At 52.8% G+C, this 25,051-nt stretch overlaps 8 protein-coding genes and 1 non-coding gene across 9 annotated transcripts; 5 read left to right on the top strand and 4 right to left on the bottom strand.

Moving 5' to 3' along the window:
* The first annotated feature begins 58 nt into the window (after positions 1-58).
* BO70DRAFT_388739 (MFS transporter) lies at positions 59-2,186 on the top strand. Its single transcript, XM_025546009.1, has 4 exons — positions 59-166; positions 230-781; positions 825-1,324; positions 1,366-2,186. Exons 1-4 carry the CDS (start codon positions 93-95, stop codon positions 2,022-2,024), a joined length of 1,785 nt encoding a protein of 594 aa, XP_025397455.1. The 5' UTR covers positions 59-92; the 3' UTR covers positions 2,025-2,186.
* Positions 2,187-3,780: 1,594 nt separating this feature from the next.
* Positions 3,781-4,103, top strand: BO70DRAFT_364038 (uncharacterized protein). The gene has a single exon (XM_025543710.1). The coding sequence runs from the start codon at positions 3,830-3,832 to the stop codon at positions 3,998-4,000; it is 171 nt and encodes a 56-aa protein (XP_025397454.1). The 5' UTR covers positions 3,781-3,829; the 3' UTR covers positions 4,001-4,103.
* A 385-nt stretch (positions 4,104-4,488) lies between these two features.
* Positions 4,489-5,402, top strand: BO70DRAFT_381177 (uncharacterized protein). The gene has a single exon (XM_025545451.1). The coding sequence runs from the start codon at positions 4,692-4,694 to the stop codon at positions 5,151-5,153; it is 462 nt and encodes a 153-aa protein (XP_025397453.1). The 5' UTR covers positions 4,489-4,691; the 3' UTR covers positions 5,154-5,402.
* Positions 5,403-5,439: 37 nt separating this feature from the next.
* Positions 5,440-7,029, bottom strand: BO70DRAFT_364036 (MFS general substrate transporter). Its single transcript, XM_025543709.1, has one exon. The coding sequence runs from the start codon at positions 6,767-6,769 to the stop codon at positions 5,525-5,527; it is 1,245 nt and encodes a 414-aa protein (XP_025397452.1). The 5' UTR covers positions 6,770-7,029; the 3' UTR covers positions 5,440-5,524.
* A 194-nt stretch (positions 7,030-7,223) lies between these two features.
* On the bottom strand, positions 7,224-9,091 carry BO70DRAFT_340544 (citrinin biosynthesis transcriptional activator CtnR; the record flags this gene model as incomplete). Its single annotated transcript, XM_025541290.1, has 5 exons — positions 7,224-7,504; positions 7,550-8,038; positions 8,082-8,589; positions 8,638-8,839; positions 8,884-9,091. The coding sequence occupies 5 exons, from the start codon at positions 9,089-9,091 to the stop codon at positions 7,331-7,333; spliced, it is 1,581 nt and encodes a 526-aa protein (XP_025397451.1). The 3' UTR covers positions 7,224-7,330.
* A 4,121-nt stretch (positions 9,092-13,212) lies between these two features.
* Positions 13,213-13,654, bottom strand: BO70DRAFT_97985 (uncharacterized protein). Its single transcript, XM_025548902.1, has one exon. The coding sequence runs from the start codon at positions 13,593-13,595 to the stop codon at positions 13,290-13,292; it is 306 nt and encodes a 101-aa protein (XP_025397450.1). The 5' UTR covers positions 13,596-13,654; the 3' UTR covers positions 13,213-13,289.
* A 665-nt stretch (positions 13,655-14,319) lies between these two features.
* BO70DRAFT_t229 lies at positions 14,320-14,390 on the top strand. The gene has a single exon. It is a non-coding gene; the product is annotated as a tRNA-Gly (tRNA).
* A 131-nt stretch (positions 14,391-14,521) lies between these two features.
* On the bottom strand, positions 14,522-20,736 carry BO70DRAFT_430927 (putative DEAD/DEAH box helicase). Its single transcript, XM_025548195.1, has 4 exons — positions 20,301-20,736; positions 19,561-20,227; positions 17,728-19,514; positions 14,522-17,680 (listed from the first exon to the last, which is right to left on the bottom strand). Exons 1-4 carry the CDS (start codon positions 20,327-20,329, stop codon positions 14,602-14,604), a joined length of 5,562 nt encoding a protein of 1,853 aa, XP_025397449.1. The 5' UTR covers positions 20,330-20,736; the 3' UTR covers positions 14,522-14,601.
* A 3,054-nt stretch (positions 20,737-23,790) lies between these two features.
* Positions 23,791-24,588, top strand: BO70DRAFT_257879 (4-hydroxybenzoate octaprenyltransferase; the record flags this gene model as incomplete). Its single annotated transcript, XM_025538870.1, has 1 exon — positions 23,791-24,588. A coding segment is annotated over one exon (798 nt), but the record flags the coding sequence as incomplete, so codon positions are not given.
* Positions 24,589-25,051: the final 463 nt, after the last annotated feature.

The raw sequence follows: 25,051 nt of genomic DNA, 5'->3' as shown, positions 1-25,051 counted from the left end.
CCTCTTTCTTCTGCGCAACCAGCACGCCCCTCCTATCCACCCCCATGATTGGGTCTCCCTCGCATGAAACCACAGGAACACCATTTCGAAATATGACAGCAGCTGGAGTAGTTCCTGCTTCGACAGCTCGTCATCCCGAAGCGTCTCTGCATAAAGACTCCTGCTCGTCCGTCCCCTGGCCTTCACCTCCCTCCCCTCCCTCCTTCTAACCTCTCCTCGTACTACACAGATCAACTCCTCCCTCCCGCGTCACACCCGCCATGGCAGCCCCAGGCGACCCCGCGGTCTCCAACTACACCATCGACCTCTCTCACGTGGAGGATCCCAACGAGCGCCGCCGTCGCGCCCTCGAACGCATCGACAACGCTCCCTTCGGATGGCGCCACGCCCGGGCCATCGTCGTAGCCGGCGTGGGCTTCTTCACCGACTCATACGATATCTTCGCCATCAACCTTTGCTCCAGCATGCTGGGCGTGGTCTACTGGCAGGAGGCGGCCGTCCGGCCCGGCAAGGTGCCATACAGCTCTGACACGGCCATCAAGGTGTCCACCTCCGCGGGAACCGTCATCGGACAGCTGTTCTTCGGCTGGCTGGCGGATATTGTCGGTCGCAAGCGCATGTACGGGATTGAGCTGATCATCATCATCCTGGCTACACTGGCACAGTCGCTGGCGTCTAACTCTCCTGCCGTGTCGATTACCGGCCTGCTCGTGTTCTGGCGCACCATCATGGGCGTCGGGATTGGGGGTGACTACCCGCTGTCGTCGATTATTACTTCGGAGTAAGTTTCGCCGGTGTTCAAACAGTCAAGTCTGACAGTCTAGGTTCGCAACAACCAAACACAGAGGGGCCATGATGGGTGCCGTGTTCGCCATGCAGGGATTCGGACAGTTTGCGGCTGCCATCGTGGCTCTGATTGCGACCGTCGGGTTCAAGGGCTCCCTGGAGTCGGCGAAAACGGTGGCAAACTGCAGCGGGGTCTGTCAGCTGGCTGTGGACAAGATGTGGCGCATCGTCATCGGGTTCGGCGCGGTGCCGGCGTGTATTGCGCTGTACTACCGTCTGACCATCCCCGAGACCCCGCGTTTCACCTTCGACGTCGCCAGAGACCTGCTCAAGGGAGACGAAGACGTGGAGGCATACATTCTGGGAAAGCATGAGGGACATCCAGACGAGGTGAAGCGGGTTGCCGTGCTCAAAAGCACGGATATCAACTTCCTGACCCCCAAGGCGAGCTGGTCGGACTTTTGGTCCCACTACTTGACCTGGAAGCACGGGAAGATGCTGCTGGGGACGGCGGGATCGTGGTTCTTCCTTGATGTTGGTTAGTATCTTGCCCCATTCTTTACCGCGCTGACTGGGTAGCCTTCTACGGTCTTGGACTCAACAACTCGATCATTCTCTCCGCGATCGGCTGGAACGGCGGAAGCAACGTGTACGAGTACTTCTACCGCAACGCCGTGGGCAACCTGATCCTGATCTGTGCTGGTGCCATCCCGGGATACTGGGTGACAGTGGCCACAGTCGACAAGCTGGGCCGCAAGCCGATCCAGATGATGGGGTTTGTGATTCTGACCATCGTCTTCATCGTCATCGGGTTCGCGTATGAGCCGCTGAAGAAGTCCGACAACGGGTTGCTCGCGCTGTACGTCATTGCCCAGTTCTTCTTCAACTTCGGGCCCAATGCGACGACCTTTATTGTCCCCGGAGAATGCTTTCCCACGCGGTATCGGTCGACGTCGCATGGGATCAGCGCTGCGTCGGGCAAGATCGGGGCCATTATCGCGCAGTGCGTGTTTGGCCCGCTGGCGCATCGCGGAGCAAAGGAGGGGACCAACTCGTCGGATACGCCGTGGCTCAAGCATGTAATGCAGATTTTTGCGCTGTTCATGCTGTGTGGATGCTTGACGACGCTGCTGATCCCGGAGACCAAGCGGCAGACTCTGGAGTATCTGGCTGGTGAGCGGGAGATGCAGCCGATGGAGTCGAGACACGAGCTGGAGAGAGGACCGAATAGTGAATAGAACGCAGGTAGTCAAAAGTAGTCAAAAGTAAGCGATAATGCCGAGAAGATGAAGAAGAGGAGGGGAGACTGGGGATATTCAACGTCCGATCGATAATGTATGAGTTAGTGGAGTAGTTCAATCGTTGCAATTAGTTCAATCAGTTTAATGGAATTATCCAAGGCCAATCCACATGAATGAGTGCCTGAATCGAGGTAGTACAAAAGTCATCAACACAGTATCCATGGAACCGCGTCAGTATGTTTTCATCTGCCTCCACCTCCCTCCACCTCCCTCCACCTTCACCCTCCACCATCTACTTCCCTCCCACTCCACACTCCAACCCCACCACGCACCCTCAAACCCAGCACCAAGACGCCTATCCTATCTACACATCCACACCATCTATCCAAGCAGTCTACTCCACACAACCCACAATCCACCATGCCAACAACAAAAACCACCACCACAACCAAACCTCCCCCCTCTCCACCCCCTCAAACAACACCAACACCAACTCCCCACAATAACCCTCACCGAAACCCCCACAAAAACCGCAGAGAACCCTCCCCTCCCCCCCAAATAACCCACCTCATCGCAACCAGCATCTCCCAACAACGCCAGCTCGCCGCCACCGCCATCCTCACGCACCCGTCCACGCTTCTCGCCCTCATCCAGGCATTCAGTCTCACCTACCTGCTGGCCCCGAAGCCAGTGGACTGGATATCGTTGGGTCTGGGCGTTTGGCCGGCGTGCGTGGCGGTGCTATTGCTTGCGGTGAGGTACGCGACGGAGGTGTATATGGGGAGGATGGAGGATGTGAGGGGCGTTTTGTGGGGTAGGGACGGGGGGAATGTGCCGGTATGTTGTATATGATTTTTTCAGTTTGGTGGAGTGGTTTATGGAGTCAAGTCTGGAGAGGTATCGTGGTGGGGATTAGAATCAGGATGGTATGCTAACGCTTGATTATGTCCAGATGCAGATCATGACTCCCCCGAGTACGAATCCGAATCCGAATCCAAGTTACAAACCCATACCAAAAATGAACAACGGAAAGAAGAACTCCCCACCCTCACCCTGACCCTCACCCTCGCCCTCACCCACAAAACCCACCTCCTCGGCGTCCTACTCCTCCACGCTCTCCCCCCTCCCCCTCCAACTCCCATGCCTTAACCAGACACATCCGCTCCCCCACCCAACAAGCACAATACACATTCTCCGCTGCCCCAGTGGGGATCATCCACGCATGGACAGTCGAGCAACGTGTCCGCGGACTGGGATTTGGGCACGATCTGTTGAAGGCGGCGGTAAGGACGTGTCGGGAGAGAGGGTGGCAGGGACCTGTGTTTTCGGATTGTCATGCGAATGAGGTGGTGGGGTTACGGCTGGGGATGATGGGGATGGGGATGGGGGCTTGGGGGAATTGGGAGAGGGTGGGGAATGGGGGGATGAGGGAGAAAGAGAGGGGGTGGAGGGGGTTTTGGGGGGTTGGTTGAGGAGGGGATGGAGAGAGAGATCAAGGGGAAGGGAATGGAGAGATGATGGTTGATTAGTGGTAGTATGGATGGAGGGTGGATGGTGTAGGGCTGAGAGCGGGAGGATTGATGTGAGCTGTTAGCCGGACCTTAAATCCTACTATGTATGCAGCTGCGGAGTGCGATTTTCAATTATGCGATGATCAAGAGGACTAATCACACTGTGTCTTTTACCTTCCTTTGTACGGAGTACTACCTGCCACTTATACTTTGTAGCTACGGAGTATTACGGAGCACTACTACCATTTAATCACTCAGGTAGTACAGAGTACTATGGTAGTACTGTGCACTATGCTGTCACCAAAAAGCTACCTACCTACCTACGCAGCTAGCTACCCGACCACCCAACTAGTACTTACTACAGCACAAAAGCACTCATCCCACACACCCAATCCCCATTCCCATCCATCCATTCATCCATACTCACATCCATACCCACACCCAATTAAAGCAGGAAGGTAATCATCCAAAAACCAGAAACCACCCCTCCATCCTATCTACCAGTAATAACAAACCATGACTAGTCTAACTAGTCAGACCGCTCCCAACACAAACAAAAACACACCACGCTCCAGCCCAGCCCGCTTCTCAAAAAAGCAACCCCGGCATCGATCCCACTCCCTTCCCCACCCTGATTGGCAGACCCTGCGTGCCGCCGGCCAATGGTACCCCGCGCGCCCGGGATATTTTTGGGACGGGTGGGGCAGTACCGACCGCCAAGGGTCTTTTTTTGCTCCACTGGCACCACTGGGACCATTTTGGTACAGGTGCTTTGTCTCAGGTTTTGTTTGTGTTTGTTGATTTCACGGGGGGTGAGATGAGGTGAGGTGAGGTGACTGGTGGTGTGGCGTGGTACAGTAAGTAAAGTAGTACGGGGTTGGGGGTGGGGGGTATTTATGGGTTGCCTGGCTGGCTGTCTTTTTCTTTCTTTCTTTCTTTCTCTCTTCTTCTGGTTTTGCTTTTGCTTTTGCTTTTGCTTTACTACACTTACTTACCTCTTCCTTCTTCCATCTTCATCCTCCAACTACCGACGACCAGCTACCAGCATAAGCTACCAGCATCATCTACACACATTCATCCTCTCTACCTCGTCTACCTCTACCTCCTCTCCTGACCAACCAACCAACCAACCCCCAAATCCACAACCACCAAAATGTCCACCACCACAACCGCAACAGCCAGCACCCCCACCTGCACCACAACGCGCTACGTCCTCCCGATCCAAGACGCCGCCTGCGCCCTCCCCAACAGCGGCAACTTCAGCAGCGTGATGTCCACCTGCTGCAACCCCGCCCCGGTCACCAAATACGACAACGACTGCGGCCTGTACTGTCTGGCCGAGAAGCAGTCCGTCAAGGACCTGCTCAGCTGTCTGCAGACCAACGGCGCCGTGACGGAGGCATTCTGCTCGGGCAATCTGACCGCCACGGCTACGGCCAAGGTGTCCGGGTCCAGTTCGACGAGTACGGGCACGAAGACGGGGAGTTCGGCTACTTCGACCGAGACGAAGAAGTCGATGGGGACGGATGTGAAGGTTTCGAAGGCGGGACTGGGCGTGTTGGGGTTGTTGGTCTTGGCGGGCCTCGTGGGGGGTTTTAGATTGATATGGATGTGACAGTGGAAGTTTGAATGGGGGAGGAGGGGTGCTGATGTTGATGTTCATGGGGGGATGACATTGGAGGGACTGTGGATATTGATGAGATGGCTGGTATTGAAGGGGATATATCGATAAATGGATGGATGGATGGATGGATGGATGGATGGATGGATGGATGGATGGATGGATCTATGTATGGATGGGAGATTGAATCGATGCATAATACATAATGGCCTGTATTATATTCTCTGATGATTGATGCTAATGCTATCCTTGATTAAGGTGACTTATATTCTTTGTCACCTTTTTTTTTTTGATTTCGACCATGCAGGTCCTCGGCCACCATCCCAGCCCAGCTGCACTAGCTGGCCAGCAGCAGCAGCAGCAGCTCACACCTTCCACTTCCCCCGCACCTCCATCCTCACCCAGAAACACGCCACCGTCGCCGCAAACAACAAAACCCCCACCGTGATCGCTGCGCGCTCGTACGTCCGCGAATCCGTCAGCGCCGTCCTCCCTGGGATCAACAGCCCTGTCAGCGGCGCGCCCAGCAGCGCGCCGATTCCACGCACCAGATACAGCGCGCCATTGACACTGGTAAAATGCTGCACGCCGAACAACTCCACCAGCGTCGCGGGAAAGAGGGAGATGTACGCGCTCGCGAACGCGCCATACAGGATAGTAAACACGATGAAGAGCCCATGCGCGGCGGCACTCGGAGCCAGCGAGGACGGCAGCCAGAAGGCGAAGACGGCGACAGCGCTGAACATTGTCGTCACGGCGAGGGCGTTGACGCGACCGAGCCGGTCAGCCGCGTAGCCGATGATGATGCGTGAGACGAAGTTGGACGCGTTGCTGAGCGTGATGAAGTTGGCGGCGGTCGTCACGCTGTACCCCAAGGCTTGGGCGTAGGTGGCATAGAACAGCAGCGGCGTCGAGTATCCCGCCGACTGCAGGAAACAGCCCAGCGCCTGTGCAGTGAACCGTCGGGAGCGGGCGACGCGCCAGTTGACCAGCGGGACGGAGAAAAGACGCGTCCATTTTGGTTGGTTCCGCGACGACCCGGCTGTTTGCAGCTTGACCTGTTCGTGGAACTTGGGCTCCCAGCGGAGGATGGCGCCCGCAGCGGTTGTGGCGGTGAGTGAGATGCAGCCTGAGATGCGCAGCGTGTTGCGGAATCCCACATGCGAGATCATCGCTCGCAGGGCGGGTGGCCAGATCATTCCCCCGACTCCTGTGCCAGAGATGATGAGCCCCATGGCGAGTCCGCGGCGCTTGCTGAACCAGGTCGGCGCGACCGCCATCGTCGGCACGTAGGCCATGCAGCACCCGATGCCGAGTAGGAGACCCTGCGTCAGGGCGAAGTGCCACAGGGCCTTGCTGAAACTGGCCAGGATGTACGCAATCCCGAACACCCAGCCACCGGCGATGATGACGGCTTGTGGGGAGAAGAGCTTCGCCCAGGACATGGCAAATGGGCCCGCCATGGACATGAGGGCGATGGCCAGCGTGCCGATCAGGTCGATGAGTGCGGTGCTACTCCCCGTAAACGGGGTGCCCTGTTCGCTGGCCATCTCTTCGTAGAGCGACTGGTAGACCCCGAAGGAGAAGACAAACGCGCAGGTGGTGATCATGACCACGAAGGCGGCGGCCACGATGGAGACATAGTGCCTTCGCTGTCAGCAGGGTCGCATGTGTGGGGTGCGTCTTACCATTGGGAATAAACATCTCCGACCGTGTCATTTGTGTCATTCGTGTCATTCTCCTGGCGTGTATCTTCGGGCTTTGGGGACGTCTGGGGTATCTCGACCACAGACTCTGCCCGGTCGGCCAGTTCGATCTCTGCCCTGTCCGCCATGAGGTTGACTGACGAAGAAAGAGGAGTGGATCCGACCAAGCCTTATTAAAGTTGATCTGATAAGGAGCGAACTTGCCGCGTCTGCTTCCCGCGGCTAAACTATCACCCCACCCCCCGGCAGTCGCCGGCCTCATCTACCGGACTGAGGTATACAGGGTATATTATAGGCGGGTGAGCCTGCCTACGGCAGCTGGTCGAACCCAAACCATGCCGGCTGGCCTACTTCGGCTGTTCCTTCCGAACTATTATCGAGCTCATTGTGATAGTCATCCATCATATACCAGAATGCTAACGTAATCAGATTTATATATCTAACAGTTGCTCCAGTCATTTTGCATCAAACGTCAACACACCTGGATAAGCAGTCCCGGGAGAGATAGTTGGTCTCAGCCAAGCGCTGCAACGTGCCGAGTACTTCCTGCAGCTGCAAGGGAGAGGAGATATCCATGTTTGGATGCGTCATGAAGAACTTGGCGCAGAGCATGATGGGAAGCGGCGTGAACGGATGGATCTGCTGCATTTAGTACAACTGCAGTAGCACAAGAGGACAACTTACTTCGAAATGATTTAGCTCTGACACCATCCTCGTCAGTCGGACAATCTCCTGCGCAGAGATCCACGCGCGCTGTTGATAACCTAGGACCACGTCGCTGTCGGTAGGGCTGACAGAATCCACTGCTGTGCAGTGGTAGAGCAAATTCGAATGCGCCACGAGGTTGAGAAACAGCAGCATCGGATCGATAGGCCCCGCGGGTATTAACAGCTGGGCGGCGGAGATGATCTGGGACTTTTTGACTAAGAGAGCTTCTAGCCACTGATGTCGCTGCCAAAATCCGCTCGAAACGCCGCAGAGGACTTGCTCCACGGTCGTTTGCTGCTTGTGCGAAAATATCTGCCCGCACAGCGCCGCGAGGACGATGCACTCCGTCAGCCATGTCCGGGGTACCGAGTCGCCTGCGGCGATGATTTCCGGAAGAAACCCCGTGGGCTGGCTCAGTTGGCCCGTCAGGAAGGCATTTTCCGTGGCAGGCAGTCGCGTTGTAATCTGTCGGGGTCAGCGGCGAAGCAGCGACATTCAAGAAACATACAATTCTTTCATCGAAGGTTAACGGGTTCTCCAGGCGGGTGCAAACAAAACGGTCTAGAACGTACGCCATCCAGAACACGCGACGTTTTTCTTCCATGCAAATAAGCTCGTCAGGTTGAAGCGGAACAGCCTCGAGATTGGTGTCAATTCTATGCCAATTCATCAACTGCACCAGTCGAAAGCATTGTCCGGCGCTGATCCACCCGCGACGAAAGGTGTGACGGGTGAATTCGTAGATCGAAAGCACCAGCAATGCTTGAACATGTTCAGTATCGTGGAGCGCTGGATCGTCTGTTAAGCCTGAAGCCTCCAGGAGCCCGCGTGCAGATCGGTAGAGCGGGTCGCACAAGTGGTCTAGCTGGGTGGACATCGACGCGGCCATGGACCACATTGCATATTGCAGAGACCGTCTCGACAAGTGCTTGTCGGCATCCTTAGTCCAAGACAAGTAGCGATGTCTGTGGACAACTGGAACAAAGTCATGTACGCGATCGAAGTAAAGCTGGTCACTGACTCATTCAGCAAAGGCAGACAGGCCGTGTCAATGCGAAACCTACAGTTCGGCATGTAGTAAGTCCGAGACGGGGATCGTCGCTGCGGATGGCCCGGGGATCGCTCCCGGAACGTGGAACTCGTGGGGAAGCACGTTTAACTCTGACCTCCCATCGTACCCATGCGAGAATGGTTGCACAGAGGTAGTACCACCCGTGGCGGTTGAATGGTCATGTCTCTGTTCCAGCAGTCGGTTTTCGAGATTCGCTGTCCTCGATGAGCATGGGCTGGTGGGAAGGAGAACGACTCACTGATGCGGATTTGCAGGCTTTTTAGGTGGCCTTTCTTGGGTCCTCTTCGTGTGTTGGAGGGGCTGAAAATGCATTCTACCCCCGAATTGACGCAGTTCTCACATTGCGGCTGCTTTCCATCACAGCGCATTTTGCGACGACGACATTCGACGCATGCAGCGCCGGGGCGCTTGCGGGACTGAGTATGTTCAGGGGCTGGGCTAGACATACCGGCTTGAGTCCAAGTTAATAGGATTGAGTTGCACAAGCTGTACTTATACACGGTTTGGGGGCCGTCAGCAAAGAAGGGTGTGCGATCTGATCCAGCAAATCGGGAAAGGCAATCGAGAAATCGAGTGACGGCACCATGCCACGAGGGATAGTATGCACCCTGAGCGAAGAGCACAGGCAGACTAGCAGCTGAGGGCGATAGTCGGCAGGCCTTGCATCGGCATTGGCGAGGTGCCAGCTGCAGCAAATACCGCGGAACGGACTATCCAATGGGGTTCTTCATTAGCACGGAAGCACTGTCGAAGCTACCCTGGAAACAGGGAATCTGGGGCTATATATGCAGCTAGTTCCGAGATGCATGGGTATTATAGCGGTGAATACAAGTGGCTGACTGAAAGATGGCATGACAGTTTCGCATCGGAAATAGGGATAAAACTTGCAAATGACTCCAGTGCTTCGATGAACCAAGTGATGTCCATAATGATTGAAGAACCATCCAAGTCGGACCATTTGCAAGGTATCTACTCATACAAGACGAGGATGCTCCGTGAAGAGGCAGGGTAGCTCGTTTCAGATCCGCAGACGCGGGAAAACACGTCTGCACCCGGTGAGGCGGAAGCACACCGCAGCTGAGGATGCAGTAGTGGCATAGATGCGTCAATAGTCCAAGCATGGAAGCTCGAGAACCAAAAAGCAACAGCCCTATGGATGATCGGACCTCGCACTCTTGATAAGCAGGATTATATCATAGTGAGTAAAGCCGATATGTTGCATTAGCGCACTGCATAATCTCACGCTATTGCCTCCACGAGGCGCTAGACTGCTTATCGTCCGAGGTGCTGACACTGCCTGCTATCTCTAGTCTCCATGTCCAGCTGACGAGACGGCCACGTTTCTGAAGTCTGCAGAATAACCAACTGGGTCGGGAATATGCAATGAAGGAAGTCACTAGTCGGTCAAAGAAGCGTGTGTACGATCGACGATCATTGGTCCGGTGCGAGCGATCGGCTCCGGTTCTTGTGTCCTCACTTTTGTTTTGACCCACCTTGTCCGAGGCACGCAGACGCCTCCGCCTGCGATCACATCGATTTCGTCACATCAGAAGAGGTCCGAGGAGACAGGTGGTCGCGGATAGGCTGTCATGGACGAGATTTCCTCGGAGAAGATTCTGTTATAGCTGGTGCACATCAGCCAAGTCCAATAGTTTGTCAGAAAGGCTTAGAGAAGCTTGGACAACTAGTGAATCTTTGAGTGGTACAAACCAGATGTCCTCTGGATTCGCAGGACTATTCGGAGGGCGAGCCAAATTTACATCCATAGCTCAATTTGACCGAGAGGTAGGCGCAAAGAAGAGGGTGGGGGAGATGAAGGAAGGATTCAGCGAGGGAATGAAGTGGAGGTCAGACAATGGAGGTATAGACGCCGCGAGCACGTGGACGCGTCGAGCTGAGAAGCCTGAGGCCACTCGGCTTGCACCACGCCGACTAAACAACATGAAGAGTTCCCATCGTTTCCCCTCTCTCCAGAAAAGGAGACATTTGAATACAACCGTACGCAATCCTACCCATTACTGAAGCACTCTTCTCCAAGTACTCCATTTCACTTGCTCCGGCCAGAAGGGCGATAATAAGGGTGAATGTTGTGGACTTGCAGGCTGTCTTGGAAATACTGGAGTATTAATTCTGGGTGAGTCATACGAGTTGTCGTGCCCTTTATATGTTGATGAGAGATACAGTCCCAAGGGGCCAAGGGGACGGGTTCTTCCCGTGGTACACCAACTGTCAAACCGTGTATCACTATCGCACCTATCCTGGTATCTGAACGCCTTACAGCCGAGTGGTTATGCTCCAATCTAACTATTGTCGCGGATGCAATGTTCCTCAATCTGCTGGGTAATAAAACCATGCAGACTGGGTTCAGCGAGCCTCTATTCTATAAAAGAATGACAATATATACAAGCTGTTGGGTACCAACAAGCAACATTTTCTCTCAAAGTCCCACACACACGAAGGCTGATATGGCACCTGGAATTCCTCATCACAACACAATGCTTCATGTCCCACCGTCCACATCCCAGCCGGTGAGCACGATTCTCCCCGAGGGTTAGAAACTCAACCCGTGCTCCAGTAAGCCAGGGTTAACTGAATCAACCCTCGAGGATTATTCTTCGACCCCATCGTCCGACATATCTGTGAATCATCCATGTTGTGGAGATTACTACCATTCCCGACATGGGATCAAAGGACCTGAAGAGCCGCTTGGACAAGTATACAACCCTTGGTGGTATGGTTAATTGTCCCCATATTCCAAGGAAACCGCATGACTAACAGCGTCCAGACACGGACCGGGGCGATGGTGCGATCCAGCATCTATAATTATCTACCCTTCTGGCACCAGAAGCTTCAAGGTGTTGATTACACAGCAGAGGGGGCTAACCCGATCATTTCAAGACCAAATTCCTTCCCGGAAACAAAGACAGGAAAGATGCGTCAAGAGTGCAACGGGAAGAACGATACTCGCAAAGGTTCGACGAGATGCATCTTTGAGAGAATCAATCCAAAGAGTGCGGATGTTCCATTCTCCACAAAATGTGATACAGGTATGACAGACTGCGACTAGAAAAAAATGAATGCGAAGAGTATCTATTCAACAACCACACAACCAGGACGTCGAAATAGAATCCAACGACACCCAGAATACTCCAAGATGAAGTAAGAAGACCCTATTAAACAACTCAAGGCCTGCAACTGGCACTACAAAATCGCACAGAAACAAAAGCCAACCACCCACCAGATAGCCAGCCCTTACGAACCCAACTCAAAACAAAGACCACCTTCAACTATCTCCTTGATAATTAGTATACCTAATGAACACAAACAGACGCACAAAACACACTCCCTATCTGATTCACCATGCCACCCAACAACCTCGGCACGATCGTCCAAATCCCCGAGTCCAGACACGACAAGACACTGACACATGATAATCCTCAAAGCCAAACCCAGTCGAGGTGCCAATTCCAGTTCCAGGACATGTACCTGAGTCAAGTCAAGTCAAGTCACGCATACGACCCGAGCCGCTCTCCTGACCGTCGCGATTTCGAGACAATCGCACCTGCGTGAGTTTGTCACCGAGACGATCACAGGAGGAGTGTCGGGGATGTAGATGATTGACTTTCGGGGATCGGAGCGGTAGGTCAACACCTACCGACATGGAATCTCCATGCCCAGACCGCAGAGATAGGAAGGTCAGCTAACTAATGCCTGCCTATGCATGTGATAATCATCGCCATTCCATCTCATAACGGCATGGCTTGATCTAATGCAGTCACAACCTCCCCTATCAGTGACTACCCTCGAAAAAGAAGACATCGCGATCTTGTTAATGATAGATAGTGAGATGTGCTATCCCGCGGCCGTGCCTGAATTTCGGAGAAATCATCCCGATAGCAAACCCACCGTTCGGTTCCAAACACAAGTTCGCGTAAAAAAAGAACACAGGGGTATAGTATAGCAAAAATAGAAGATGCACGTTTCAGCATCAGGAACCGGAACCGGGACACCCCCAGATTCGATCGGCACGGGCGGGTGCTGGTGCTGCTTAGGGCTGGTCTGGCTGGTCTGGTTCGTCGGCAACGACCGGATCGGAGCCTGAGGCGACGGCGGTTGCAGGTCGATCCCTTCGATGAATCAGACAATTATAGATCGATAAGTACCGGTAAAGTGGTTGTCGGCTAAAAGCTCGCAATAATCAGCAGAAACCATCCACTATCTAATTATATTAATGAGTTCCGTTGAGGTACTTAAAATGCGGATTCTGCAAGCGATAGGATGGGATGGGAAGGGATGGCGGGCCTCTTCTTGCGGGTTCCCAAATTTGAGTCGATCAATTACACGAACCAAACCACCAACCCAAACAAAACACGACCCAAACACACCGAGCTAGACCCCAGTCTCGACCCCCTTCCTCCGCAGTATCTATGCAATACTACTCTGTACTCCGTTGTAGTGCGCAAGTGAAAAAATCCAGTAGACTGTAGATCCCCATCCTCCCGCTTTTCAAGATGCGGAAATAAACTCCAGTCCGCGGTATCAGATTCAGAACCCAAACACCCAAACACCCAAACACCCAAACACCCAAACACACAACCCTTCCCCCCCCCCCCTATCCAATCCAATCCACACGAGAACCAAGAATCAGGAAATCAGTTCAACACCTCGGAATCGGGTCAGATAACCGATTCCAGCAACGAGTAGCACGAACATACTCATACAGACATACGGACAAGAGGGATTGGGGGGTGGGAAAGATATAAAACCCTCCAAACCTCCTCCCCAAATCATCGTTTTTTTTTTCTTATCCAGCAAGCATCGCATCGCATCGCATTCAATCTCCAATCCCAATCTTTCACTCCATTCTTTAATCTTTATTCCTTCAGGGTACATCCATCTCCATCCCCCCCCTCCCCAGTCATACCCATCCATCCTCAAAAACAAACCCATCACAAACCCTCACAAACAATCACAACCACCAACACCAACACCAAAACTAACAACAAAACACAGAAAAAAAAACCCCCAACCACCAAAATGCAGTTCACCTACTTCTCCCTCTTCGCCACCGCCTTCCTGGCTGCCTTCGCCGCCGCCAACCCCGCGGCCGCCCCCGAGGCTGAGGCCGAGGCCTGGGGCATCGGATTCGGAGTCAACGCCAACGCCCAGGCTGAGGCCGAGGCCGCCGCTAAGGCCGGTCTGGGATTCCACATTTAAATGTAAATGGATCCAATATCTATCTCCAGAGGTGAGCACGCACACCACACCCCTTCCCTACATGCCCTTCCTTAGATACTGCATACAGTATTCTTGGGGTTTGGAACCAATGCTGATTTTCATGGGATGGGTAGGGACTGGTCCCTCTCATATAATCATCACATCACATAACATAACATAATTACAACTTGGTCCTTTTTGCTTTTCAGTCGACTTGGTGGTGGTAGTGGCTGGTGAATCGTCCGGGATGATCGAATTCCCTTTCCTTACTTACTTACTTACTACCTCTCTTACCCGGATGGAAGTGGTTGGATTGGATTGGATTGGATGCTTGCGAATTGCGATGATGTATCTATTAATAGGTTTCAATCGTTTAACCTGCTAATATCTATATTTATATCTACGTATAGTATATTTGAACATAATGTCATAATTGGATATTGATTAGCATAGAGTAGCATCATTGGTCTAGTGGTAGAATTCATCGTTGCCATCGATGAGGCCCGTGTTCGATTCACGGATGATGCATCATCTTTTTCTTTCCTTTTTTGTCCTCTGTTTTGCGGGGAGTGTTTCTACGGAGGGTTGTGGGGCGGTGGGCCGGTGGGGTGGCGCTGGACGGGGTAGCCAGTGCAAGTGCATTCATTTTAGTAAAAGCGATTCAATTCATCCATGACAATTTATTCCGTTAACTAGACATACGAAACAAGCACCCAAAAGCCCAATTCTATCAACTCTACTAAGCCCACATAGCCCTGAACTTGCCATTAAACTCCTCCTGCAGCAGCTTGAACGCCTTCAGTACCTGCAAGAAGCCCTTATCACCGAGCTTATCCACCGGCGTCGTCTCAAGCTTCGCTGGCTTGACTTCTTCCTCCTCCTCACTCGAACTATCACTCATATCATCATCCCAACTGTCCGCAACCTTGGCCTTCTTCTTCTTGACAGGGGCAGGAGTGGGCGCGAGTGCCGCCTGTGCTTTCGCTTGCGCGGGGGCGGAAGGTCGTCCAGCTATCCCGGTAGACCGGTCGGGCGTAGCATCGATGATCTTGTCGTCTAGGTCGATCTCATGAGCATCACCGCTGCCGGTAGCGTCGATCATGTCGAGATCTGTGCCGGGGGACAGCTTGAGGAAGTTCTCGAAGCTGGTCACGATGGTGGCCAGGACGAGGGAGAAGTCGTTCAGTACGAACCAGACGTCGCCTCGTCGGACACCGTTGCTCTTCTCCAGGGCGTGCACGTTACCGTGCTTGAAGAAGTCGTACAGGTAGGCGTTGAGGGGGACCTTGCCTTCTTCCGGGTAGATGCCGACGTACGGAACGACGGCTTCCTCGAGCCAGACACCGTCTCGGACTGTCTTACAGAGCTCGGGAATGCTCTGCCACTTATCACGGTGTCCGGAGAGCGCCACGAATGATGAGGCTACCCGGGTTGGCGGACTGACGGGCATCGAGGGGCTGATTTCCTCGGGGGACTTGTCGCCTCCGCATTTGATCTGGGTCAGCGGGAGGAAACAGTCCGGCTCTGTGATGTGCTGCTCCACAAAGGTGGTGACATAAGTGGAGTAGATGTTGAGGGTCTTTGTGTTGTGCGCGCGCAGAATCTTGACGGCCTTCTTTGGAAGATCGGGAAGCACCACCAGTGAAGGCGATTTCTTCTCAGACATCAGCATTTTCTCCAGGACAGCGGGCCGCAGTTCTTGACGTCCAAACAGATGCGACAGCACCAGCATCAAAGTACGGGTGATCTGTGTGGGATATTTGTTGATGTTCCTGCATAGTCTGTGGAAGTAGCCACTACTGAGCAGTGCGTGGAACGCAAAGCTGGAGTTCTCGGTGTAGTACAGATGCGAGATCGTACCCGCAAAGTTGAGAGGCACTCCGCTCGAATCTAGGAGGTGGTTCCGGCGAAGGTATTCGATCGAGAAACGCAGATGATGGAGAACGGTATGCTTCGACTCGGGACCACCAAGGTAGATTCGTGGACACGACAGAATCGAGTTGATGGCTTTCACGGCAAACGGGGATTGTCCGGACTCGTGCAGGAGAATCAACAGTCGCAGAACCAAGCTCGTTGTGATCGGGAAATGACCATTCAGACTTGGAAGCTTGGAGCTCAACAAGCGGGAAACCTTCGAGTGCGAGACGCCCTGGAAGACAACATTACCCAAGAAGTCGAAGCCTCGACGACCCGCTCGACCGGCTGCTTGTCGGAAACCAAGGGCCGTCAAGAAGACAGAGTCACCAGAGAAGACAACAGTCTTACAGGGCATGTTAATACCCAGGGCCAAAGTACCCGTGGCGATGACAACGCGGAGATAGCCCTTGCGGAAGAGAATCTCACACACATGTCGATACTTGCGGTTCATACCAGCGTGATGGATACCGATTCCACGTTTCAAGGCATCAAGCAGCCATTCGGGCACCTGACGTCTCCTCAGCTCTTTCGCGTAATCTTCAAGCTCAGAAAGCGAGAATTTCTTGACATCGGCGAGAGAAAATCTGGGATCCGGGTCTTCAGGGTTGAAAGATGCATGCCAGCTCGACTCCTCGGAAGCAGAATCGCGCATTTGATCCGCTTTTGACGTTCCTTCATCATCTTTGCCTCCCTTTCCTTTGGCCTTGGCCTTGGCCGGCTTGTGCTTGGCGCGCTTTTCCTCAGCCTTCTTCCACGCCTCCCATTCTGCGATCTTTCTCGCCCATGCTGAGCTAGTCTCTTTCCAACGGGTCTCAGCCTCCTGTAGTTCGATGAGGACATACTGACAGATCTTCTCGCACCAACTCCGGTCGTAGTTGAAAAACAGTGCTGGAAGGGCACCCTGATCGTTAAGGGAGCAAATGAGGGGAAGCGTAGTTTCCAGAAGGCTGTTCCTCTTGACTTCACGAGGAGTATCGGAGTCAGTGATTGTTCCGGATGAGACTTGCACAGCAGGAGCATTACGAGGTGGTTGCTCAGAAAGCTCCTTCAAAACAGCATCGAAGGGCGAGTCATAGTTTTCCATCCAGCTTTTGAGAACGGTTTTTAAACCAGCCTCCCAACCAAGGACATCTGCCTTCACGATGATTTTCGGTAGCGCGACGGCGGGATCCAGTGCTGGGTCAAGCGGATATTCTGCCGTCTTGTATTTGTTCATGGCATTCCAAAGAGTCCAGCAGTCCCGAGGCTCAAGACCAAAGTCATCCGGCAGTCCCCTTGAGCGGTCAATCAAGCTCGAGACAGGATGAATGAGAGACACATTCGGGCAATCTTCGAGGCCAAGTGCAGATACCCTAGCGGAGTCTTGTAGCCCCTTGAACACAAATCCTTGGGGCGGATTGTAGTTGTATTTTCTCAAATCAGACCAACGGGTCTTATGTTCAATCATCTTCAAGTCACAACCGTTCGCCTTTTGAGTCATGCTTAGCCAGCTGTTAAATGCCTTGGGGTTGCCAACCGTCGCAGAGAGTGCGATGATAGGGCAAGGGGCAAGAAGAAGCAGTTGTTCCCAAACAACACCGTCCTCCGCTTGGCCAATGCAGTGGATTTCATCGAAAATGATTCGCTTGACGCGGGAGGACCACGACTTTGCATTCGACGGGGCCAGGAGCATGATTTGAAGAATGTGAGGCACAGTGATTAGAATCTGGCACCCGTTCGGCTCATTGATGCGGTAGTCGCGAGTGTGAATGGCCCATACAGATTTGCCGCCGTGTTTGAATGTTTTCTTGAATCTTGCCTGGACTTCAGCAGCGATCTGGTTGACCAAAGCCTTGGTCGGGGCAACATAAACCAAGACCCCATCATCACTGCCCTCGAGGACTTGTTTCATCGCGTAAAATCTATTCAAGGGTCAGTGGCGATAACCAACTCGGGACGTGCAACTTACGATATGAACGTCTTTCCGGCACTAGTCGGAGCGACGACAAAAAGACTCGCCTCAGCGTCAATCTGGTCCAATGTTTCTCGCTGCCATCTGTCGGGCTCAAAGTCAACGCGAGAATCCGGTGCCGAGTCCATGTTTCGGTCAAAGTAAGGCCCGGCGTGGACCAGCTGGAACTCGACTGGCGACAGTCCTATCTCCAGGCTTTGCTCGCCTGCCTTGAGGGGTGCGAACTCAAAAGAAAGCGCACCCGTACCGTCAGGCGAGAGGTCAACGGCAGGAAGATTAAGCGCCCTTGTGGTCCTGCGTATACATATCGCGATGTCTTCAGTGATCCCTTGCTTTACCTTTGAGATTCGAAGAATCAGATGCCATATGAGAGCTACTACAGACATAGATTGGCCCCTCTCCTTGGAAGCACACTTCTGTTTCCAAAGCCGCACCAACGTGCTCACAAGGTAGGTTAATATTTCGGCTTCTACTAGCGATCTCTTCTCATCCCGAAGACTTGAAAGATACTCGCGAGCGCTCACGTATCTCTGGACCAGATTGCTATCTTGCTCAAACGTCCGGCACTTGCTTTCCCATGCCTTCAGTTGCTTGTTAAGAGTTTGGGCCTGCTTTTCCCGGAGCTGCAACGCCGCCTGAGTCCTGACTGATGACGTACTGGGCTTTTGGCGACTGGATTGCTCGAGAGCAGGGGTAGGAGCACCTGAAGTCTGCGCTGGCTTTCCCTTGCGGTCCTTTGCCGTTCTCAAAAACACTGTCTCCGGTTCCAGGATCCCCCCGGCTGCATTTGTGAGACTAGCAGCATAGTCCACTGTCTCGGCCATCCACAGCTGATTACGGCGGAGGAGCTTCGATGGCAATGGTCCTTCATTGCGTTTGTCCAACGGGCGTCTATGGTTGTGCCAGTGGCTGATTTCCTCGAAGATTCGGGACACCGCAAGACTTTCCTGGTCATTGGTAGAATCATCAACTGTGAGCGAAATAGGCTTGAGATGAGGATTGAGAACAGAATTATTGAAAGCCAGCACAGTGAAAGGGTTCTTCTGGCGACTACCCCGAGCTGCGCGCTTTTCGCCTGCCGGCTTCTTGATCGCCCCATTGGAATTGGTGGTGGCATCGAGCTCAGATCCGCAAAGGGTTTTCACGGTCGCGGCTAACACTGCCAATCTGGCCAGGATATCCTGACTAAAAGCACGGTCAAGGGGCGAGGCTTTACTCGTGTTGAGGGTTTCAAGGAACAGTCTCCCATCAACCATGTCACCCAGATCGCAGGAGAGGGAGTTGGTTGCGGCAAATTTCAGCCACGACGGTGAGGATATAACATGACGAGCCACGGTCGCATATCGTACCAGGAAGGACTCGCCGGCGGAGGAATCCTTTGGATCGTAAACTCGGTCGCCAAGTTTGCATTCCTCCAGGATCACTGTATGCAGCAACAGGGCGCGTATTGCCAGAGCGTCGTTCTCCTGAAGACGGCCCGATGCCAGCATCACACTTACTGTCAACACCGAAGCCCATTCGCGCTGTCTAAGATCATGACTGGACGCGCTACCTATGGAGTCTAAGAATTTCTCTAGGGTCTTTTCAATGGGGTTGGGATCTGCGTCAGTGGAAGGCTTCGTCTGGGCATCTATTTTCAAGTTGTCAACCGCTGGCTTCAAACTATCATCTTCCGTTTCTGTGTCGGAACCCGATGATTCTGGATCTTCTGTAACCTCAAGCTTTACGGCTTGAAAGACTTGCCGCGCCCGCTCTGCTGATCCCTCCAAGACAGTGGTAATGACCTACTCCTGTGAGTTTGCATTCTAGGGTTGGAGATGATGATTTTACCTTCGTATCACGACACTCCAGGCTATTCAGCAACGAGATGTTATAACCGTGGCAGATGAACCAATGGATCATCGACCTGAGCGTCAGTCTAGTTGGCCAAAGCTTCGGCGTGTCTTCACTTGAGTCGTCACTGCTGTCGTCTGAGTCATCGTCCGAGCTTTCGTCATCGGATGACATCTGAAGATCCTCAGGGTCCGGCGTGTCTTTCAACTGCCGGAACAGTTCCGCAAAGGCACCATCGTGACACATCAGAAAATAGGCACCCAATGAAACCAGGTAATCCTTGAACTCCTGGGAGTCGTATCTGTCGAAGCATCTGACCTGCAGCGATGGGACGGCCTGGGGGGCATTGTGGAGAAGGTGCTGCAGGACGGCTTCCCGTGCGAGGCGATATTTCGGCCGTGACTGCGCATCGACATGCGGCGGGATGGAGGCGCTGGAGTTCTCCGAGAAGAAGACGATGTGGAAGTTACAGTTCCGTTGATGCAGTTGGGCGAGGAACCGCTCCACGATGTACGTGGAGTGGAGCAACTGAAGGCCACGGGAAAATTGCAGCTGGTCGTCGGAGAAGCAGTGCAGCAGCAGCGAGTCTCCTTCGATGATGAAGAGCTCACTTCCTGCGTAGTCGCCCACCAGGTCGACGGTGCGGGAATACAGGCCGTTGTACCTGGTTAGAGTGTTGTTAGTATGGCTGACAGACGGGTTACGGGCCTAATAAAGATGGGGTTATCATCACTTACCATCTCAGCAGCTTCTGAGCGTCATCCATAACCCGGGAGAAACCACGGAACTTGGCCGCGGTGTCGTGTGGGAAAGAAGGTCAGGGAGAAGGGGACGGCAGGAAGTGATTTGAGAAAAGAGGGACGTTTCCGTGGGAGGCGGGGTAACAGGCCGGCAGGGATGTATGCTTGGTCGAAGCTGCCTGGCCAGGTCCACCGGACTCGATAGATCAACTGCTGCGTCACTGGCGGTGGGGGGACACGTGCTGCGGTGAAAGAGGTTGGATTATCAACGAAGAGCAGCGATGGTTCTTATGAATATAATGGAGAGCAGGTTCAATTTCTCATCGCCATCGATGTGCTGTTGCAGAGGAAGGGACGAGGCAGAAGGATTAGCCCGGACAGCTGCAGGCTCTGCGTCGCAGCCCGTCCGGCGCATAGAGAGAGATGCTCTCGTTAGCAGCTAGCCCAACGGCGATGCCAAGGATTCGAGTGACTGGCCGAGAACAACGTCGCAAGAAATTCGGAGAGATGAATGGGCTGAATGTAATCTTTTTGAGTATGGGGATTGAATAATAAAGGTTGGCGCTTCAAACAGAGACCAAAGACAACGGTGTTGATTCGCAGAGCTGAGCTGGCTACTCTGCGCTCTGATTGGTCAGTAAAATTGGATACCACGTGACTGATGATGCTATACACACTGGGAGCATGTGACCGCTTAGTCATGCCTATTTGCCTGCTCGCCCATATTGACCAACAACTGGCTAACTCCATCAATGCTAATTTCCAGAGAATAGTTCGAATTGGCAATTCTTCAATAGCAGCTCGATTTGGCCAGAAATCGCGGGTTGCAGCTTGGCTGGCTGCCTCAGGCCGACCCCTGCCAGCCCGAACTCTAACAGTCTTTCCCCTGGACCGGACACTGAACTCTTCGTTCCTCTTGCACATCCATACGGCTATCTTTTATTCCGAAACTACTCTCCAGTCTATCCACTTCCATCCACCGGATCGATATGGGATACTGTGGACTATCTGCGCAAGCATATTTGGGCTCCTTCTGATCCACTAATATTCGCAGTCGCCTACCCAGTGACAAGTGATGCTGAAGAATGACGTTTGTCTCCACAAACAAATAGACCTGCAAACTTGCGTCCCACCCGATTCTCTCATCAGTGCACTATATTAACAACCCGTCTATTGAAGAATTCAGTCTGCTCACCCGATCTATTTTGTCGCATTGCCGCAGGACCAACCGCAATAATAACGTGATATCATACTGAGCCCAGCAGTTTTGTTCACGAGTGGAATGATTTGTCTACCTTGATTCAACTGCTTTCAATCTCAGCAGCAGCCACAGTCATGGTCAACCGGCGGGGATCCATCCCACCCATCCTACCTGCCACGCGAAAGCCCAAGCCTCGTCCCGCAGACAAAAAGACCCGAATATCGAGGCATATTTTCAACAAATCGCCCCCTCTGTCTATAACATTCGTCATTGACACATGCAGCTAACCGATATATAAAACAGATCCACCCTAAGCTTAAGCATCACGAAATGTCCGCCGCTTTTCCTTTCTTTTCGAAAGAGACCCGTGCTCCAGATGCAGGCGCACATATATTCGGATAAAAAGTGGGGTGGAGTTTTGGTGAAGAAGGATAACGGATGTGATAAGGTATACACACCCGCGGCATTTGTGTGTGTCTGAACATATAGTTTAGATGGCATAGCCAGAAGCAAGAGACAACAATCCTCGACTGCCAGGTTTCCGAGTCGCTGGGATAGAACGCACGTCAAAACTCGATAGCAGTAGCGAGAAACACGGCTTGCTGCTGGGGGCAATGCGGTGAATCACTCTCGTACTGTTGCTAACTGCCTAAACTGAACTGACTAACTAGCCTTCCTGAGCGCGGCGACGAAATCATCAGATCACACTGGTTATGTGAGCAAGAAAATTGTCGTACTATATACAACATTTGCCTTTGTAGATACCAGAGCAACACTGCATCTGACGAATAAATCTCTTCCCTGCCTGCCTGACCCACGCCAGATATGATGAAATACACACTACAGCAACACTTAATCCATCCCAGCAGAAGACTACAGTTACAATAATTGTATAATACCCCAAACAACCCTGAAGTATACCACACCCACTTGCACTGGCACAAAGAAGAAGAAAAGCCAATCCTCCAACCACCTCTAAAATGGCAGATAATATGGCATAACCCCTTATCTTTCGATTACTTAATCCTTTTGATTCATCATCCTATATCGCGACTTACTCTCCACTTCACTTTACCCTACCCTTACCCTCCCTTCGCCTGGGTATATTATCTACCTCTACCCTCCACAAATACAACCCAGTAGAATAATTAATTGCTAATTGCGAGACTATCAAAAATCATGTATTGACTTCACCCCCTGAACAACCACACATCCACACATCAACAAACACATCAAACTATCATCTACGTCTCAGCCACATCCAAATAAATCCAAGACTAGCCTCAAACCCAGCCTCCAAACAAAAGACAAGCCAAGTCAAGCCAACACTGAAACCAAATCAAATTCCAACCCGATACCCAACCTCAAGCCCAGTCCAGCCCATCCCATCCCATCCCAATCCCAACACCCAACCCAAACAAGCCGGCCACCCAACTTCCACCCACTACCAACATCCACGACTCACCACCATCACCACCACCACCATCCATCCGACCAGACACCAAACGGCGTGGCCACACCCGCCTCCCGTCCCCCGTCCTCCGTCCCCCCGTTTCCCCTGGTACCCACCCCCTACCCATTCCCTACCTGCCCACTAATAACTAGTATACCCACTAGTAAACCATCAAGATTCGGCGAATAACACCAGTCGCCATTAGGTACATCGGGGAATAACCGGACAGACTAGCCCCGTATATCCCAGACGTAACCAGGCCAGGCCAGACGCGACTAGACCAGACCAAACCAAACCACCCCAAACCAAACCCGAACAAGTCAAACCAGACAGCAGCGGAGTGGAGTCAAGTAATAAACTAACGACTAGTACTTGTAGGTAAGGTATGTGCAGGGGTTCGGCGCGTTCCGAGCCGTCGCGGAGAATAGTAACTCCTTACCTTAATAGGTAGCAATCATGGGAGGCAATGTATTACTGGGGTTGCCTTTTTGGGACATGTGTTCAGGGGATCGGTGGATCGGTATGTCGGTCGGTCTAGCTGGTTGTCGGTCTGTCGGGAGGAATTGGGGTGGATTGGGCCGAAAGGAATTCCCGTTCATGGTCTTCCGCGTTCCGACCATTTGGGTATACGGGGAAGATATATGGACTCGTGGGGTGTCGGGGCTGGAAGTGAATTCCGGGCTGGGGTAGCGATTCTTTCAAAGTCTTGCTATAGATCTATCTGACTGCTTCGAAACCTTCTAAGTGACCCAATCATCCATCTTCTGTGGTATCTATCCAATATGAAGACCAAAATCAGAACATATCCGCCGTCAAATGCACAAGATAGACCCCCGCGGACTGGTCTCTTATCCTTCCTTCCCTCGTCGTGGGTGCCCTACGCCGAACTGATTCGCCTCGACAAGCCACACGGCCTCTGCCTCGTCTGGTTTCCCCATATTGTCGGCCTGACCTACGCCTCTGTCATTGGCCCTGCGCCCGCCTCCGTCAACACACTCATCACTAACGCGTTTCGTCTAATGCTTTGGTCTGCACTTTGTCGTAGCGCTGGTTGCGTTTGGAATGATTATGTCGACCAAGAGTTCGACCGGAAGACCGAGCGATGTCGAGACCGACCTATCGCCCGTGGTGCTGTCACATCCATGCAAGCCCAAATATGCGCGGCGATTCTTATTTCTCTTGCAGTCTTTTCAATACGGGATATGCCATCCAACACCAAGAAAATGGCAGGCGTAGTCATCGGCCTGTCGCTAATATATCCATACTGCAAGCGATTTACCAGCTTCCCGCAGGTGGTGCTGGGATTCTCACTAGGGACGACGGTTGCATTATCGGCGTACGCCCTCGATGTGGATGTATTGGCGGGAAAAAGTCGCATATCGACAATCTGTCTGATGCTTTCGATTATGATGCTGATCATTTTTTTCGATGTGGTATATGCAAGGCAGGATACCGCGGATGATGTCAAATCAGGCGTGAAAGGAATGGCCGTCCTGTTTCGACACCACCTCGTCGCCCTCCTTGGTTCCGTTGCCTGTGGGATTGCAGGGCTGCTCTGGGTAGTAGGATCGATGGTTGATATGTGCCCGCAATATATCTTGTACTCGGTAGTGGGTGTTTTTCTGGGGTTAATAACGGTCATAGGACTCATACAAGTCCCCTATCTGTCCCGCTGGGCGGGGCTGTCTGGCTGCTGTTTTGCATTTGCATTCGCGAGCTTCGTGGGCGGATTTTTCATTGAACATTATCGGAGATTCTCACTGGATACATGAGATAGGAAATGGTCAACTTTGAGGCCGGGGGCTTCATAGACAATATCGTGGTTGTTGCAGTCCTTCTTTCCCGAGCTGTTATTTTTGCAGATGGCCGTGTACAGGCAATATATCAAAGTGGAAAGCCCCGTTCCGTTGGCTCCACGGGGTTTGCAAATATCAGGTACTATATGTACTGACTCACGCTCACTAGCCGACTCAAAGATTGTATATTCCTGGCAAGCACCTGCTCCCGCTCCCGGATTTCGCTAGATGCTCGGCCCAGAAGGCCGCCTGCAGCGCCATTGTCAAACGAATGCCCGCGTCGAATGGCACCCGGGGC

Source organism: Aspergillus heteromorphus (assembly GCF_003184545.1).
Source record: "Aspergillus heteromorphus CBS 117.55 chromosome Unknown BO70scaffold_21, whole genome shotgun sequence".
NCBI lineage: Eukaryota > Fungi > Ascomycota > Eurotiomycetes > Eurotiales > Aspergillaceae > Aspergillus > Aspergillus heteromorphus.
Note: the sequence above shows the minus strand (reverse complement) of the source record. Positions and strands in the feature narration are given on the sequence as shown.